The sequence below is a fragment of the Arvicanthis niloticus genome, chromosome 1 (assembly GCF_011762505.2).
Source record: "Arvicanthis niloticus isolate mArvNil1 chromosome 1, mArvNil1.pat.X, whole genome shotgun sequence".
Classification (NCBI taxonomy): Eukaryota; Metazoa; Chordata; class Mammalia; order Rodentia; family Muridae; genus Arvicanthis; species Arvicanthis niloticus.
Window position 1 is genome coordinate 71180294 of NC_047658.1, and position 12898 is coordinate 71193191.

Consider the following 12898-nt stretch of genomic DNA (forward strand, 5'->3'; position numbering starts at 1 on the left):
CTGACTGCCACTTATTACCAACCCACATTTCCTGCATGCCAGGCTTTTCATTTCCTCCTCAAGCATCCTAGAGAGTGTGGGCACTATTTCCATGCTGTGAAGGAACTAAGATCCTGGGAGGTTCTTACTACCCTAGTCTCTAGATCTTAAATGGATGAGGTCATTGGAGTTCATATCTGTCTATAGAGAAGCTTGTTCATTCTGCCATATAATTGGTTCATATAATGAGCCAGAAGAGCCCAACTTCACACGGGAGACGACTCTAAAAGTTGAGACACTGATTGAAGTGCTGAGTGCATACAGTGCCTGGCACACAGCAGTGTGTACATGTGCCCAGCAAATACTGGCAAGCCAGCTTCAACTTCAGTTTCCTTCAGGATCTGTCCAACAAATTGGCACCATTCCAGTGAGTGTGTGTGTGTGTGTGTGTGTGTGTGAGAGAGAGAGAGAGAGAGAGAGAGAGAGAGAGAGAGAGAGAGAGAGAGAGAGAGAAGATCATCAGCACCTTCCAGCCTAGTGGGCCTGATTGCTGAATGGGCTTGTGGACAGGGAGGAGGAAGAGGCAGATATATGGCTGGAGTTGGCAGAGCCAGGTGATGTATGTGGCGCCTGAGGGAGCTGCACAGTGACACTCTGGATTTCAGCCGGCAAGCGTCACTCCACTGGGATCGGCACCGAATTATTGCTCCATATGAAACCGAGGACTGATGGGAGCTTTCAGTTACAGACTGATAGCAACAGCCAAAATTGGATTGTTTGCTATTTATTTTTTTTAACTTCTGTCAAGGTCACTACTATAACAGGAAAACACTACCCAAGCAGCAGGTATTTTTCATCCACTCTACCCAAAAGAACAATCTGCAAACACAACTTTTGTGACAGGGCCTTACCTTGGCAGCTCTCTTCCAAGAAAGATGCCTACGTTACTGTGGCCTGGGAAGAAAAGCCACCTGAAGACCTGGCATTTGCTTCTCAGTTTAAGATCCATCTGCTTTTGCCTCAGTAATATGTCCCCCATCTGGCTCATGGCCTTAGCCCCAACTCCTGGTCAACAATTCTCCATCTCCTTACAATCTCCCATGTCCTGGAAACCCCCACCCAAGAATTCCATATTTGTGTATCTTCCCCTCTCTGTCTATACCACCCTCTCTAGCTGTTAATTCTCTCCTTTTTGTGTCTATATTTTTATATATACCAGATGCTGCTGCTGGGCCAGAGTCCATGCAGAAACAGCTAGAGCTTGCCCATAGGAAGAAGCACTATGGAGTCCAGATGAGCGAGCACTCAGAAATTTAGCAAACTCTCTTCCAGTAGTGTTTTTAGTGAAAGATACAGTAAGCACTTAATGCTCTCAATCCATGAGGACAGTAGTTGGTTCTGCCCAAGAACTATTTGTGGTAAGGCCCTGCCACTCATGCTGCTCCTGAGCAGAGAGATGGGGGTGACCTGAATGAAATAGCTCTCCATCAGTCATAAGGCAGAGCAGGCCCCTTGAAGCGCCAGCATCTACAATTTTCCCCTACACTGAGAAACGGGTTAAACCAAGGTCCTGCTGAGGCCAGCCTCCCTAAACAGTTGTTCTCTTTCCCTCAGTACTTGGAGAAACAGAGGAAGCGTGAGGCAGAGGAGCGGCGCCGCTTCCCACTCGAGCAGCGATTGAAGGAGCACATTATTGGCCAGGAGAGTGCCATCGCCACTGTTGGTGCTGGTGAGTCCTGTCCTCAGGGCCAGTCAGGTGGGAAGGGGCAGCTGCTGTAGTGAGGAGCACATCATGCTGGCCAAAGGCAGAGAGATGCACTCTGTATTCAGAGTTACTGCTTACTGAGTGCTGCCTGTGAGAACAATGCCTATATTGTCTTAAGCTCTTTCATATTTTAGGTCATTTAGTTCTTACAGCAGTGCTGTGAGATGGGCACCATCAATGCCGCTGTTGTCGTCATCTGGTCCACTACCCCTCGTCTCCTAATTTAAGGTGGAGCATCTGAGACTCAGAGAGGGGTGGGAGCTGAACTAGAACAAAACTTCACCTCCTATATACCAGCTGGCCCAGCACTGACTCCCAAACTTTGAGAATGGTTTGCCAGGAGCTGCTTGGCTGGCAGAAAACATCCCAAGAAACACCTTTTCCCCACTGAGAAGGGCTTATTGCCAGCCTGAGGCCCCTGCCAAGCACAGCTCTCTCTCAACAGATGTGTGCAGTGGTTCTGCTGAAGGCAGGGCTCTCACCTTGTCCTACAACCTGAACCTGTTTCAGGGTGACTTAAGGCAGGTAAGGCAGGGAAGCAGTTGTCTAAGGGGGTCTCCACTTGAGACAAGTATTTCTCCAGGGAAGTTCTCTGGGCCAGTGGCCACAGTTTTAGGCTTCAGTTTACACCTGTAGAGTCAGAACCTATTTTTTATGTTTTTAACAGGCCCATTAGGCTATCTGCCACTCAGCTAGAGTTTAAAACCCTCTATTTTAAACAGTCTTTGCCAGTCCTTCTGACTGGTCCCTCTAGTCCCTAAGCATCTCATCCCATTACATGCTCCTCAGTGTCTGCTCAGAACTTACCAGGCTATCTTACCTCCATCATCCTCATGTAGCATGAGAGCTCATGAGCTCCTCACCAGGGGCCTGACTTTCAGCACATGAATGGAACCTAGGGACCAAAATGGCCATCGCATCTAGAAGTCAGAGTCACACAGATGCTGGGAAGAGACACTACTTAGACCCAATCTGCACCCAGATGCTCCTGGGTTCTAGTTATATACATCTGTCTCCAGTTGCCACCTATGAGGTGGGAATCCCAACTGAAAAGCCTAAGAGAACATACTACTTGTTGGAGTCTTATATCCACTCCGACTGGACTACAGCTGCCCTCACAACAACTCAGTTTCTTAGATAACTGTTTCCAATAGTCGTTCTCCTAACCTCTGGCCTCCACTTTTTAGAAGCCAAAAAGTTTCCCAGAAATAGTGTTTTACGTTTTCCTCTGTGCACCCCAGCTTCTTTGGCATCACTTTCCTTGCCTTTATATCAAGGTAACAACATCAACACCCCATAACCCAGAAGCCCATGTTTTCCTATCTGTGCCACATAACACACAACCTGGTTCCTATCCTCAAAATGTTGTCTTGGGTTGGGCCCTGTACTTTTGAGATCAAACACAGAGCCATTTTCTGTCACCTGTAACTGGGCACCCAATCTCAGCTTGCCTCTTCCCCAGCACTGAGCTGACCTGTGATGCCTGGCTTAGTGTCAGCCCATCCCTTGCAATTGACTCAGACTGGGCCATCTGCCCTCTGCCTCCAAGAACTGTCAGAATAAGCATCCTGGGAACTCTTTTCCCTCAAAGCCTCTCTTCTGTCTTCTGAACTTTGCATTAGGTAAGTGGTAAACTGGCTGCCAGAAGTCCCACTCCTTGCCCTATTGTATAAAGATTGGCCCTGTCGAGGCTCTGGTGACCCTACACAAAATAGTGCCTTTGGGGTCCATGTTGTCTAGGGCTGTGCCTTCTTTTGCTTTTATTTGTTGTGTATTTCCCTTGCTGAGGAGCCCTGCAGCTGGGATCACACTGAGAATATCCTGCACCATATTTATTCCTGTGACCAGCTCCCAAAAGCTTCTGGATCCCCAAAAGAAGGAATGAGCGCCTAGTTGCCTAGTCAAAGCATGAGGCACTTTCTGGGTCTGAACTTGTCACCACAATGCCCAGAACCTCGGAACCCTAGAACCCCAGCAGGCATAGGAGGATGGGACATTTCTAGAGGCTATGTCAGGCTTCTCTGGATTCTCCAAACTAGTGTTGCATGTGTGTTAGGGACTACCTAGAGGGGAACAGAGCCTGGCACCCCATGGGTACCATGAGAATGGGCAGCCAGAGAAGTGCTACAGAATGAATTGATTTGATAAATGGCCATTTATTACCCTCACGAATTGGCTGAAACCAATTTCGGTCACATCAACCCCTGGTAAGTGCTGGGATATTGATTTGTGCAAAGTAATACAGTGAATTTATCAGTGTGATCCCCAGCTGCGGGGCTTCTAGCAAGGATGGCGCACAGTTACTGCCTTACAAATGGAGGAGCTAAAGCACCAGCCCACAGACCAGACTCGCATGGCCACTCTTGTCTGTTAGGGTCACATGACCCACCAGGCCAACCTATATATCACAAGGGTGTGGAAAGTGAGTTTCTCCTTCCAGAACCCAGAGCTGGTCTTGGTCAAGTGATGAAAGATGTCAGTCCTAGCTGTCAGACTTCTGGGAGCTAAGTACAAGTCTCATTCAACGTCAGAAAGGCTGTCTGGTTAGCAGTTCAGAACTAGGCCTCCAATCACTGGACTCCTAGATGAAATGTACACATTTCAAGTTTTGTCATTCTCTTCTTTGGTTCTCAAACCTGGCCTCTCTTCCTTTTCCTGTACATTATTTGCTTACCCCACTGCTGTGATAAAATATCTTACAAGAAGCAAACGTAAAGAAGAAAGGTTTTATTTGGGCCCATAGTTCAAGAATACAGTCCATAATAGTAGGAGATCTTGGAGACAGGACCTTTAAACAGTTGACAACAGAGAGTTAATGCTGCTGTTAGCTCACTTCCTCCTTTTATTGAGTCTGGGACCCTTGCCCATGAAATGGTGCCACCCACAGATGAGGTGGGTCTTCCCATTACAGTTAACCTAGTCTAGATGATCCCTCACACAGTCATGGCCAGAGTCTTGTCACCTAGGTGAGTCTAGACCCTGTCAAGCCTACAGTACCAACCATCACATTCTGATACTGGCCATGCAGTGGCCTCCTTTCCTTCCCATAGTGTTCCTCCTGGGGCAGAGTGATCTTTAGAAAACACAGATTTAGGACTGGAGAGATAGCTTAGTGGCTAAGAGCACTGGCTGTTCTTTCTGAGGTCCCCAGTTCAATTCCTGGCACCCACTTGGCAACTCTGTAACTACAGTTCAAGAGGATCTGACACCCTCACACAGACATACACACAGGCAAAACATCAATGCACATAAATAAATAAATCTTTTAAAAGAGAAAGGAAAACACAAATCTAATATTACTTCCTTGTTGAATCCTTTGAGTGGTCCTTGTCCTAACATGGCATTAAGGGCCTGTTGCTTCTGTGGCTGCCAGCCTGCATCACACCAGCCACAACAGCCTGCCTTTGCCTTTGCACCTGAGTCTGCCACTGCTGTCCTATCAGCCTATAGTTCATCAGGTGTTCCTGTAACGAAGTTTCAGCCCTGCTCTACCACTGTCTAACCCAGTTCAGGAGCAATGGACTTGAGGTTCCTTGTGAGAAGATATGTGTGTGAGAGGTCAGGCATGTTTGTGTTATCCCCACTGAAGCAGTTTATAAAATTCACTTAGGTGCTATGGCCACTTGTCCTCTGGTAGCTCACAGCATACTGAAAAGGGAACACTAGTGAGGTCATTAATTACATCATATTCCTTCACCTTTGATCTCCTGGGTGGACAGTGGGTCAGCCTGCACATAGCTGGCAGCTTCAGAACTGTGTCTGTGTAAGGACATGGCCTCACAGACATTTCCAGGACCCAGCAGACTCTCTGATTCCCCTGCACTGCCTCACACAACTCTATCCTTCCACTGTACTTTCACAGCAGGGCCTGCCCACATGCCCTTCCCAGAATATCTTCCCGTTCTCAGGGCCTGTTCCCTGGGCGTCTTGTGAACACCTCTCATTACATGAGTGGTTTGATACCTACTGCAATTGTGTGATTTTTCTCTCAGAGATCAGCACCTACCTTTGTTAGCTGTTTCCTAGGGTTGGCCACAGCTGTACAAAGGTTGAGCAAAGCTGTACAGAGGAAAATGAAGAAAGCCCTTCTTTTTCTTTTTTCTTTTCCTTGTTTGTTGTTTTGTGTGTTTGTTGTTGTTTAGTTGGTTTTGGCTTGGTTTGGTTTTGGTTTTTTGGTTTTTTTTCAAAACAGGATTTCTCTGTGTAGCCTTGGCTGTTCTAGAACTCACTCTGTAGACCAGGCTGGCACAGAGATCCACCTGTCTCTGCCTCCAGAGTGCTGAGATTAAAGGTGTTCGCTGCCACCACCTGGCTACAAGAGCCCCTTGGATACTATTAGTTAACACAAGGGTGACTCTCAGCCTCCAGCATTGCTCCAAATAGCTGGCTCCCCTGGAGACGCCGCATCATTGAATACTTGTGTGTCCAGATTACTAGGCTTCTTTGAAAATCCTCTCACACAAGACCATAGAACTTACCAAGAGGGGCTGTGGACAGATGACTCAGCAGTTGAGCACTGGCTACTCTTCCAGAGGACCTGAGTTCAGATCTCAGTAACCGCATTGGGTGGCTCACACTGCCTGTAACTCCAGCTTCAAGGGTCTGACAGCCTTGTCTGTCCTACGGCATACATGGCATACACACATAAATAAAAATAAATTTGAAAATAAAAGAACTTGCCGTGCAGTGGTGGCGCATGCCTTTAATCCCAGCACTTGGGAGGCAGAGGCAGGTGAATTTTTGAGTTCCAGGCCAGCCTGGTCTACAGAGTGAGTTCCAGGACAGCCAGGGCTACACAGAGAAACCCTGTCTCGAAAAACCAAAAAATAAAAATAAAAAAATAAAAGAATTTATAAAGAAGTGTGAGCCCCGGCTGTCCTTGAGCTTCAGCTGGATAGAAGCAAAGCTCTGGGTTGAGAGTAGGCAGATCGTTTCCCTCTTTGCTTTTTCACATACCAGAGCCTTCCCAGAATGCCCTATTATACCTTGTGCTTCAAGCATTCAGGTGCAAATGTTCTGTCATACTCCCAGCACATCCATCCCATCTAGAGCCTCAGTCTTACATCAGAGGTGCATGCCGAGTACATGGCAGGAGCTTGTTTACAGAAAAGATGCATAAGGCTCCCCAGTGGGCTCAGAGGAGACCAGCAGCCTTTCCCCCAGAGTGGCAGAAGTGACCTACAGCACTGAGTCTCTTCCAGACACGCTGTCCTCTGTAAAAGGGGATAAAAATCAGCCTGTCTTTTTGCAGTCCCAAGAATACCAAGAATTAATTTAGTCAACAAACATTAAACCCGTAAGAGGCTAGCCTCAGGGATCCTTAAGTAGTTAGAGTGCCCAGTACCTGCTGCCCCTGCCCCATATAAGGCCACAGGTAGAAGAAACCCCTTTATTGATTTCCCATGGCTGGTTCCTAGTTTCCTCCTGTATGAAACAGACATTATATACTACTTAGCATTATTACTTTGTTGAAGGAGATATTTTAAAAGCTGACACTGAACCAGGTAGTGGTGGCTCACACCTTTAATTCTAGCACTCGGCAAGCAGATTTCTGAGTTCTACCAGCCTGGGCTCCCCAAGAAACCCTGTCTTGAAAAACATAAAAAATAAATAAATAATTTTTTAAAATGTAAAATGCAGACGGACACTGACGGCCATCATTGCTGCCATGGTGATTTCCATTACTTTTGCCCTAATCATTGCCCTGTCTCCATGGGGAGCCGACAACATATGAACCTCTGTTCATTTTAGAAGTGAAGAAAACAAGACTAAAAAGGAGTGGGTATTTTCCTCAACCAGTGAGGAAGTGGCAGAAGACAAGACTCCAAGCAAGCTCCTCCTAACGCTTCATCTCCACCACACTGCTCTATAAATGAATACATAACCAGAGAACTGATAGGCTAGGGGCATTATGATGGAATTGATCATGAAGACTTGCTACAGAGCCTTTTTCCCCAGTGGTCTCGCAGTAACAGAGGTGGTCAAGTCCATCTGGTGCAGGACTAGTGAGATGTGCACTAGTGCAGTGTGTGAGAGCAGAAGAGCCTGGTTGGAACTTGCAGAGCTGGGGTCTGTGGGGGCGAGGTGCTGAGCTGTACTTGCAGAAGGCGCCTGACACTGTGGAGAGCCAAGAACAGTAGTGAGGACAAGATTGGGGCTTCCAAAGCTTCCCTCCTTTGCTCTGCTCCTGACAGTGTAGGTTCAAGGGTCAGGCACAGTGGAGTTAAAAAGCCCTGTCTTCTGACTGTTCCTGTGGACCTGAGCAGGTTTCCTAATGTCTACGCACATATTCTCATCTGTAAAACAGGAATCAAGTTCCCTGCCCTTCTTGCCTCATATAACCATAATGAGGCAATGTGACATTACTGATACAGAGATTCTTTATGAAGTGCTAGTGAAGTAAGTTGCACATTCACTGAGCCACAGTAAGAGCATCAGCACTTACAGCCACATGCATGTGGGCCCCCTACAGTCTCCTTCTGGCCTAACCCTTACCCTGGACTGGCAGGACTCTCCCGGCTCCCCAGCCTCAGCCCTCAGTCCTGACCAGCCACACACACCCTGGGGCTTGCCTTCCCCAGTTTTTCCTAGCTGCCTTCATTTTTCATTCTGTCGGACTCCATCTGCTTGGCCGTTTTTCTCTTAAGATATTATTAGAAATATCCAGAGTTATAATTGTTTAATGGTTGGCATTTCGCCTGTTTCACAGGGACCCCAGAGCAGGCCCACCCCAGCCTCCTGCCCTGGGTCTGGCAAAATTGACCAGGGACAGCTGTGCAGTGGAGTCTGCCTGGCATTATAAAGAGCTCTTTCCCAGGTGCATTATTAGAAAGGAAGGGGAAAGATGGCCCCAGGCGTAATTCAATTCCACATTCTCCATGGTGGTTTTTTGTGCCGCACAGCCCAGCTATGTGCAGCTCTCAATAGGCTAGGACACTACCCCAAAAGAACAGCCAAGAGCAGAACCTCACAAACACGATACCCTGCCTGAGGCGCCATTCCACCTGTCTGAGCGATGCTGGGTCCTTCTGCCTTCCCAGATATACAAAGCCTAAGCCTGCTTCAGGCTTCCTCTATTCTCAACATAGATTTTCATCTCTGCCAACTTTTGGAAGAATATGACTCTTCTCAGCTGACCCTCTGTTGGCCCTGCCTGTACACACACACTTGTTTTCACGTAGCAACACCAAGTCTTACCTCTGCCAACTTACTACCTGAACCTGTTCCCAAATACTCTGACCACTAACTCCTTGTTTCTGTTGGCAAACAGGCTTGGAGTTTCCTCCTTTACCCCTGTGATCAGGCTCATGAGGTCTCTGGGTATCCCTCCTAGCCAGCCCTTTCAGAGAACCCCAGCTAGTTAGTTAGAGAAGATCCAGATTTCAGCCCAGGAGAAAACTCAGGCCATTTCCCCAAGCCCTTCTCAGGGAGCAACTCCTGGCAGCACAGGTGGCTTGTCTGTTCTTGAGCTTGCACCGTTTCCATCTGTTTCTAAAAGGTAAGGAAGAAGGCAGGCATGGGGCAGCCCAGACTCAGCCTGCTCCTGCCTATCCCTTACATTAGTTCTTCTCCCCACCACTTTGGGCCTGCCACTTCTCCAGATTCTGTCAGCCCTGTGATCTGTCATCAGTCCTGTGGCTACTTTGAAGCCCAACGACATAACATTTGGGAGCTTGACTTTTCTAGATTGGCAGGCAATCCCCATGATTGTTGGCTCCTTCTCCATTAAGTAAGTTTCCAGGCCTATGTCCTCTGACATATATCCTTTTCTTACTGTCCTGTGACACTCTGGGGACCAGACCAGACACACTATTCCATCTGCAGACAGACCCTGACATTGCACAGTGCTCTGTCGTCTTCCTGCTCCTAACCACTGTGTTTCCATTAGTGCCACCCAAATTGGCACTCACTTCTTAAAGTGGCTGTATTTGGGGGGGGGGGGTGTTGGTTGGTTTGGGGGCATTGTTTGTTTGCTTGTTTTGTTTTTTGTAAAGACAAGTTTTGGGAAAGAAGCAACTCTTATATACCATCTACCAACTACATGACTTAACAAGTCTCTTTATCTTAAGCCTGTTTCCTGTTCCAGATGATGGAGTTACAAATCCTTTCCCTTCAGTGTTTCTGTGGGTCTTAAATACATTGTTGGTGACTTCCAGTTTTACCTACTATCCAGGGTGTCCAATATGTGACTCTTCTCATGATTCTGCCTCATTCCATCCATAGCTAAGATTGGGTTTTCTCACCTTCACGAATAGCCCTTGACCACTTCCTTCCTCTTGAGGAGAGCCTCAAGAAACCTAGTACAGGTCTGTCCCTCTCCTTGTACCCAGGCTGTACACTGCCCTTGATTGGCTTCCAGAAAATGCTTTTGGTTCTGTTCTACTTCTTAAACCACACATCAGCACAGACCTTGGTTTTCCAAATGGGAAAGAGCCCAAGTCTTTCACCTCCCTGGGTCCGTGGGTATCACCGTATCATTCTCTACTAGTTTCCCAGATGAATAGAGGGGTGACCAGCGAGAGTTAACGTTCCTCTCAGATTCTCCTTCACCAATCCCCCAACCCCCTCACCTCCATTCACTATCCACCCGCCTTTTGGTTTCCCTGGCAACGCTGAGTGCTCATCCTGGAAAACTTTATCCGAAATCTGCTCTGGGCAGCTTTCCAAATCCATGCTAACCTGATTAGGTGTCTCTAGGGGCCTTGCCAGCTAATCAGATTAGGTAGCACTAATGGTAGTGAGGACTTTGAGTGGGCGCAGAGCAGTAAAACATATTGTATACTTAGTGATAATTATCCTGCCTTTTGTGTCATTGATTTATCTGTCTCCCTCCCCATCCCATGTTGTGTGTTTGGCTGTAGCAATCCGGAGGAAGGAGAATGGCTGGTACGATGAGGAGCACCCTCTAGTCTTCCTCTTCTTGGGATCATCTGGAATAGGTAATCATGGGCAGATTAGTCACTGGGGAAGCAGAGCTAGAGAAGCAGCTGCCCTGAGCCTGACAGCTCCAGAAACAGCTGCCCTAGATCACAGAGTCACCAAGAAAAAAGACCTGGACGTCTTAGTCATGTCCCATGTTCGTTACCCCTGTGCATCCCATAGGCTCACCTCTGGGGAAATGAACCACCTTCACTCCCTGGCACACCAGCTGTACCCAGGGCAGCCTACCTTTGGGAAAACCCCTGTGTACAGGGCACAGCAGAACTGATTGTAGTAAGGCATGGCTACCTTTCTAGTCAGGTGAGCTGTATCATCTGAGGTGTCCTCTGCCTTCCTCCACCCCTACCTCCCTCCATGGTCTTGATAGGTCTCTCATGGTCTACTCTTTACCTCCCAGCACCCTCGTGGACCTGACCATGAAGCTCTGTGTGCCACATAGTGGATTTACCATCATTCCAGATGGCCCTTCCAACAAACTACCACTTAGGGGTTGTCCTTTTTGTCACAAGATCTGTGGTGCCAGGGGCAAGTACTCTGTCATCTTCTAGCCTTTCCAGGGCTGTGAGTGTTTAAGAGGGATGCAGGGCATGAGGCAGGAAGTTGGGGCAGTCTTAGAAGAGATGAAGTTTGTGCTAGGATGAGTTGGGTTACAAGTCCTATTGCCTGCCTCCACTCCTAGGATGCTGCTATAGAGAAAGTCCTTGGCTTCATCAGGGAAACTGGAAGTGCACTGTGATTGTTGTTTCAGATTCACCATAGGAGAGTTTCTGGACCTCAGCTTCCTATCATAAAAGGAGTATTCATCAGTGTCCGTGCATCCTAGTGTTTTTAATTTTTTTGAGACAAGGTCTCTTTACATAGCCCTGGCTGTCCTGGAACTCACTATTGTAAATCCTCCTGCCTCTGCCTCCCAGTTGCTGAGATCAAAGATGGGCACCACCATAACCATCCCTAATGTACTTTTACTCCGAAGATTGTCAACTGGTTCTGACCTAACTCATCTACCTTATTCCTAGGGAAAACTGAGCTGGCCAAGCAGACAGCCAAGTATATGCACAGAGATGCCAAAAAGGTAAGGAATTAGGACCAAGGTCTAGTCTATAAGCCAGGGAAACCTTGCCATTCATGCTTGTCCTGAAACTTAAGCGGCAGCCAATCAAAAAGCTGGGCCCTGGCCCCAGAAGCAGGCCTCTGCTCCAGCCAGAGATTGCTCTAAGAATTAATTTTTCATGCCTCAGTTTCTTCGCCTGTGAAATAGCAATGATTGTCTTTAGCTGCCTGAGTCAGGGCCCTTGGGAGACTAGATGAGATTCATCTGCACATTGCTGAGCGCCTATCCTTGCCAGGCGTCTTGCTGGATGTACTCACAGCTCATACAGTGTTTACTGAGGGTTCTCTGCAGGAGCTCAGGCTAGCTAGGTATCCCAGTTGGGTAGGGCTATGCTACAGGGAACCAGCAGCTACCGGAGAAACAAGTAGGAATGGTGTCTGCTGCTTCTCCATCGAGCATGTGCCCTCAACTAAGATTCTGCTCTGCTTCTAACAAGAGCCTTGGAGTCTCCCCAGCTATGTTTATCCCCACCTGGTTTTAAAGACCTTGAATGACAGGAGATGCTTTTGAGAAAGCAGTCCTTGGTGACATTACAAAATACTCAGTTAAAGCTAAGTACCTTCCCATTATTAAGGCTAAGTTCCCCCATTTGCCCCTGGAGGTTGCCTAAGACTCCAGTGTGCTTGCCTAATTTAGTTTCATGGCCACCTCCCCCCTTCCCCACACCCCACCCCCAAAGGCAAAGAAGGGCAGCTTAGGCCCTACCAGCTAAATAGCCCAGAAGCAGATTCCTGAACTCCCGTCCCCTTGTACCCTACCTGTGCCCTTGCTACCTCCCTGAGGATCCTTGGATCCATAGAAACAAAGTAGCCCAGGTTGTGTGAGCCCTTCTGTGGCACAGCTGGCAGAAAACTCTTAAACTTCCCTGTCTCTGCCAGTAGCTGTACACAACCTCTCCCAGACCCACGGCAGACCCACTAGACAGGCAGGCAAGCAGGCAAGAAGAAGTGTGTGGCATGCTAATGCGCTGCAACCGAAAGAGTGGCTTCAGACGATTCATCAGGTTGCCAGCCATTGAAACAATTAGCACTCTGGAAAGGGCCATAAACTAGCAAGACTATTAGGAAAGATGCAGTTACGGGCAGGAACCACCTGATTAGGGA

The 12898-nt window shown here is 47.9% G+C and overlaps 1 protein-coding gene across 1 annotated transcript in view; it reads left to right on the forward strand.

Annotated features, from left to right (window-relative positions):
- Clpb (ClpB family mitochondrial disaggregase) overlaps positions 1-12898 on the forward strand; it is a 124932-nt gene that overhangs the window by 98509 nt on the left and 13525 nt on the right. Inside the window, exons 7-9 of the mRNA XM_034499463.2 lie at positions 1594-1708; positions 10606-10683; positions 11701-11756. Of these exons, the coding sequence (XP_034355354.1) occupies positions 1594-1708; positions 10606-10683; positions 11701-11756 (249 nt within the window). The remainder of the gene's footprint in view (positions 1-1593; positions 1709-10605; positions 10684-11700; positions 11757-12898) is intronic.